Source organism: Myotis brandtii, unplaced genomic scaffold, assembly GCF_000412655.1.
Source record: "Myotis brandtii unplaced genomic scaffold, ASM41265v1 scaffold72, whole genome shotgun sequence".
Lineage (NCBI taxonomy): Eukaryota > Metazoa > Chordata > Mammalia > Chiroptera > Vespertilionidae > Myotis > Myotis brandtii.
In genome coordinates, this window is record NW_005370838.1 from 149,891 (window position 1) to 155,635 (window position 5,745).

Genomic DNA, 5,745 nt, shown 5'->3' on the forward strand with positions numbered 1-5,745 from the left:
TATAATTTTTTTTTCTTGATTTCAGAGAGGAAGAGAGATAGGAACATCAACGATGAGAGAGAACTATTGATTGGCTACCTCCTGCACACCCCACACTGGGGATCGAGCCTGCAACCTGTGCCCTGACTGGGAATTGACCTGTGACCTCCTAGTTCATAAGTGGATGCTCAACCACTGAGCCATGCTGGCCGGGTTACAGTGTAATTCTTGATATAAATAGTAAGCTATCCAAACTCTAAGAGGGAAAAAAACCATATGATGTGCTGGATTTAAAATGTATCCACAAATTCTTTGACACTCTTCCTTTCACAAGGCAAAGCAGACCCTTTGAGTGTGGACTGGACTTAGTGACTTGCTGCTAATACACAGAATATGACAAAAGCGATGGCATGTGATTTGTGAGACTAGATTATAAAAAGCATTGTGGGGTCCTTCTTGCTCTCTCTTGGAGCTCTTGTGTGTGGGACACTCGAGTAGCCTTCAGGGGAGGCCCATGGGGTGAGGAGCTGAGGCCTGCAGCCGATAGCCAACATTAACTCACCAACCATGCAAGCGGGCCACCTTGGAGCACCATCAAGTAGATGACGGCCACTCTGGCCAATCTCCTATCTGCAATCTCATGAAAAATCCTGAGCTAGGACCCTCCAGTCAAGCTGTTCCTGGGTGCCCAACTCTCAGAAACTGTATGAGATAGTACATGTTTGTGGTTTGAAGACACTAAGTTTTGGGATCATTTGTTACACAGCCCTAGATAACCAGGCAAATAATGGAAGTCCATAGATATTTCAACCATGGTTTCAGTCATCTCTTAATTAGCTCTGGTCCCTTCTCTCATCCTATATAGAAGCATAAGTAATTAAGTTTTACCTCCTTTCTTGTTATGAAAGAGAATGAAGAAATAGCCAAAACCTAGGTTGCCAGGCCTTGAAGAGAGCTTTCTCTTGAGAGATTTCTCAAATTAAACTGAAGCTTTGATTCTATCATTACACATGGATTGGAAGGGTCTTTTCTATGTCTACTACCAGAGCTGCAGTGATTCATAGCAGGTTGCCCAGGGAGCCACATGAGCCTGTGACGATATGCAGTGAAAGCCAGCCAGATCCCTGCCCTCTCCCCTGTTCCTCTTTCCACATTATCACATAATGTTGATTGTAGAAAACAGTCTTGGGAAGGAAACTAAGAAAGCATTTTACTTACTTCATGATGACAATGTAGATAAAATACATCAGCACAAGGACTAAAGACTCCCACCTGTGTACACACCAAGAAAGGCTAGTTAAAGCAAGTCACCATAGGCAGATTGCAACACACCAGACTATTTTTAAAAATGTAATTAATGTGAACGGCAGTAAACCTGTCAAGCATGGCAAGGATAAGGCAGACGTGCAGACTGCTTACAAAGATTCCCTGGTCGAAGATGTTTTCCGGACTGCATACAGCTTTCAATGACCTTTCTCTTTTGTACTTGAAAGGGAAATAAATGCTCCTTCCTCTGCTATTCACTTACCCCAACTCCTTCCTGGAATGCAGCAAGCCTTCCATAATATTGCTGAATATTGGCCTATATTTATAAATCTGTCCACAGCTTAATTACTCACTAAAACTAGATATATTTACCAAAAGCAAATGAGAGGAATGGATAGGGACAACCAAGGAGCAAGGCATAAGAAGAGAGAGAGTAGGAGAGGGAGGGAGGGAGGGACCTGGCAGGGAAGATGCCAACAGGAAGGATAAGAATGAATGAGTGGGGAAATGGTCAAAGGAAAGAAACAAAAAATAATGAAACCCACTGAAATTTACCTTAAAATTCTGATAATTTGAAAACTTCCATTGTCTTTATTTTAGTAACTTCAAACTGAAAAACAAGGGATTTTGATATCTAGACTTCCTTTTAGTTGTAGAATTAAATTAACCAACTGAGGGTGTAATTTTGGCTTCTAGAAAAAGTTCTTATAGAACGGTCTATGAAGAAATTGTAGATTATTCCTTTCCTTCCTTTTTCCTTTCCTTGTCTAGAAATTGATCCTAGATAAATATGTGGTTAAATTTAAAAAGAATGCACATACAAGGGTTTTTGTTGCAGTGGTATTTATAAAAGTGAAGTGTTGGAAGGAAGCAAAATGTTTATATACATATGTTATGATAAGTATGTTCATACAATGGGCTACCAACATCAGTTAAGAATGATTATCAAACGCCGATCTACTTATTCTAGAAAGTGCTTGTTATGCTAGTGAGAGAAGAAATCAGGGTGTCCAAATCCCTTGAACTTCTGCTATGTATCTTGGCTTCTCTCTTAGCAAACATTCTCAAAGGTTTGTTACACTACATTCCAGCACCTTTCATTTTCTTAGTCAAACTCCTATATCCGTCAATGCAACTCTTGATGGACGAAACTCTTGTCAAGGGCACCTGCACCCTCCATCTACACAACTCCAGGGACGGTTCTTTGTCATCCTGTTCAACTTCTCTACAGCATCTGAGAGTTACCTACCTGCCCTCCTTCATAAAACACTCTGCTCCTGACTTCCAAGAGGCCACACTCCTAGTTCCCCTCCTAACTTCTCCTTCTCCAGCCCCTTTGCCTCCTCCATTTCCTCAGTTCAGCCTCTAAATACGGGACTCTCTTCTCTTTTTACCCACACGGTCTCCCTAGGTGATGTCATCTTGTTCTATTGCTGCAAAGACCAGTTGACACATCTACCCCACACCTCTGCCCAGCTCCAGGTTCATGTATCCAGCTGTCAGTATGGCCTCTCTACGTAGAATCTCAATGCATTTCAGATGTAATTCTTCATTCCTAGCTTCATTTTCCCCTGAGCTTTGCCATCTTAGTACCCTGTCCTACTCCCTGCTCAGTCACGGCCTCAGTCTGGAAATCAGCCTGGAGCCCTCCTTTACCCTCACCCATGTCCATCAGGACTCTATGTTCATATGTCTCCTCTCTATTGCTACCTCCCTAGTCCACCTTAACTCTAGCCTCCGAACTGGCTTCCTTGATGCTACTGGGTCATGTCATTCTTTTGCTTAAAATTCTTTAATTGCTTCCCAAAGTTCTTGAGGAGAAAAAAGGTGCAAATCCTGGTTCTATTTTCTTCCTCTCCAAATCATCGTGTGCCCTGTCTTGCTTCACCATACTGGCCTCCATTCATTTGCATGTTTCAAGCTTTTTCCTTCCCCACAGAGCCTTTCCATTACTGTTTCCTCTTCCTGCAATGTTTTTCCATTCATTCTATGGCTGGTCCCTTTCATCCTACAAATATCAGCTTAAATGTTGCCTCCTCCAAGAAGTCTACCCTGCCTACCCCTGCTTCACTTTCTATCACAAGACTTTGCTTATGTTCTTTAGACCTCTGATCAGACTGTGATTCTTATTTACTCATGACTTATTAATATATAATGCCTGTTTGTAGCAGTCACTGGATAGCAGTTTTCACACCTAGCCCCTACCTCAGCTATATGGTTTCTCATTTTCAGACACTTAAAACAGACTGCTGGACAAGTGATTTCCCAGCAAGGACACACCTCCTCTTCCCCTTAGCTCCTCTGTGCAGGGTGGAACTACTTCCAAACATCGCTTTTCAGTTGCAAGATGGTCTGAACAGGGCTCTTATCTTATTGACATCATTGAAACCAACATAGATGTGGCATCAACTTATTTGGGAAAAGTGAGGTTTTATTCACAGCATTCATTTTGAGAGAAGAGATACCCAGGATCTGAAGGGATGTCATGTAATTGCTGCAATACATCTTAATAGACTCAGTGAGGGGTCACCAGAAAATGAACCAACATCAATGACGTCTTTGTTAAGTTGAATTAAGTCCAGCACCTTCTAAATAGTTATACTCTCCAATTCCTTTAGATCTTTTTGACCTTTCACTCTAAGCAAGCCCTTTCATTGCAATATTCGAGTAAGGTTCTCTTCTGTCACAGTTTAGGGATGCCCATGACATGGGGGTTCCCTGCTTCTGTTGACATTTCAGGTTTTCTTTGTTGTGCCCAGATTCAGGGCTCACCCAGGGCTCCCCTACAAAATGCACCGGGTTCTCTGAGGCCTCTGTGCTGCCGCATCTCCCATTCGTTCCTTCTGCTTTTGGGCCCGATTGAGTGTCTGATTCTCAAGTTTTGGCTCAATGCTCTTGGGGTCCCTCCCTGTGTCCTGTGCATGTCTCCAAATGACTCTTAATTACATGTCACCCATCTGCCTCCCCTCTAGCCCAGAGAGCTCAAGAGTTGGATTCTGTGTTGTGTCTAGTTCTGGAACAGAGCCTGGCACCCGGGAGGTGCTCAGGGAACAGCTGTGGAATTGACTGACTCTGCGTGCAGACCTCTCAAAGCTCACAGCTCTCCTCCCCCTCCTCCCCAGGATGCCCTTCTCCATCTGCTTCTGAACACAGCCCACCCGCTGTCCTCGGAAGACCTGGTCCTGTGGTATGATCTGGGTTTGTTTCTTCCCTTCCCCCAAACTTCTGTTTTGAGCCACCTTCAACTGGCCCTGATTCTCCTGCCAAAGAATGTTCTTTCCGTGTTGGAGGGCCAGTCCCTGTTCTTGCCTGGGGGGCATGGCTCCACTTCCCTAACTATGGTCCAGAACAGCGAAGGCTGGTCTCCACATGACACAGGTGGACAGTCTCCAGGTTGTGTTCTCAGGCTCTCCTTTCTCTCCCTAAGTCACAACCTGAGGCTCAAAGGAGAAATGAAAATACCACCCTGGATCCTGCCGTTTTCTTGTTAGACCTTCAGACTCACTGAAGCCACAGTTTAGATTCCTTCTGGCAACATCGTGGGCCTTGCTGAGCCATCATCATGGATTCATGGGCCTTGCTCTGCAGGCTGAACATACATCCTAACAGGTGGATGCTTTGTACTTTAAACGTCTTTTGCGGCAGGTACATAACTAGAAAGCACATAACAGATACTCCCCTGCCTTTTGCCTGCAAATCAAACCCCACTATGTTGAGGCAGCAACCCTTCAATCTCAAGGAGGGTGGGCCCAGTCCCAGGATAAATAATGATTTGTCTAAACTTATAATTCCATTCTCCCTGTCCACTTATTGGTCAAGGCAGACCCAACTGTGACCAAAGAGATGCAAGGTAGACATAGCACCTTCCTCCTTCTTGCCTTCAATCCAAACTTGATGGCTGGACCTGCAGCAGCCCTTTTGGGACCACAGGAAAAGGCCAAGAGAAAAGTAGAGCCATTGCCCACCCGCATCTGGGGTACTTGCTATGTAAGAAACATAAACCAGCATTTCTTTAATCTGCTGTCACTGGTTTTTCCTGTTACTGCTACTAAAAGCCTTCTGAGTACCACCTGTTGGCTAAGTGTGACTCACTGCAGGCTGCCGCCTCAGAGCAGTGAAGGAACCTCAACTGTGTAGGATGATGGTACCTTGTCCCTGTGTATTTGTATTTGACGAGGTTCATTTCTTCCTAAAGAGAAGTCTAGTTTCAAATTAAACACAAATGAAGTTCATTTCCTTCTGCAGATTTGGGGTAGATTGGTTACCTTCCTTGAAACTTCTAGACAGGCTGGGAGGTTCTGCAACAAGGAATGGAATTCACTGTTTGCAGTATCACTGAAATATGACTGTGCTTTCATTGCACAGATTGAAGAATCTGGCTTGAAAGGGAGACATCAACTCTCAGACACACCCTCTCAGCAAAATAAATGCTCATGGTTGGCTGGGTAATAAGGGCTGAGGTGTGGACAGTGACAACTATCTTAAAGTGCAATATAATTT

At 44.1% G+C, this 5,745-nt stretch overlaps 1 protein-coding gene across 2 annotated transcripts in view; it reads right to left on the bottom strand.

Moving 5' to 3' along the window:
* The window catches only part of SLC24A3 (solute carrier family 24 (sodium/potassium/calcium exchanger), member 3), a 484,048-nt gene that overhangs the window by 42,937 nt on the left and 435,366 nt on the right, over positions 1 to 5,745 (bottom strand). For both annotated transcript variants that reach the window (XM_014530108.1, XM_014530109.1), the window contains exon 9: positions 1,198 to 1,251. In XM_014530108.1, the coding sequence (XP_014385594.1) occupies positions 1,198 to 1,251 (54 nt within the window). The remainder of the gene's footprint in view (positions 1 to 1,197; positions 1,252 to 5,745) is intronic.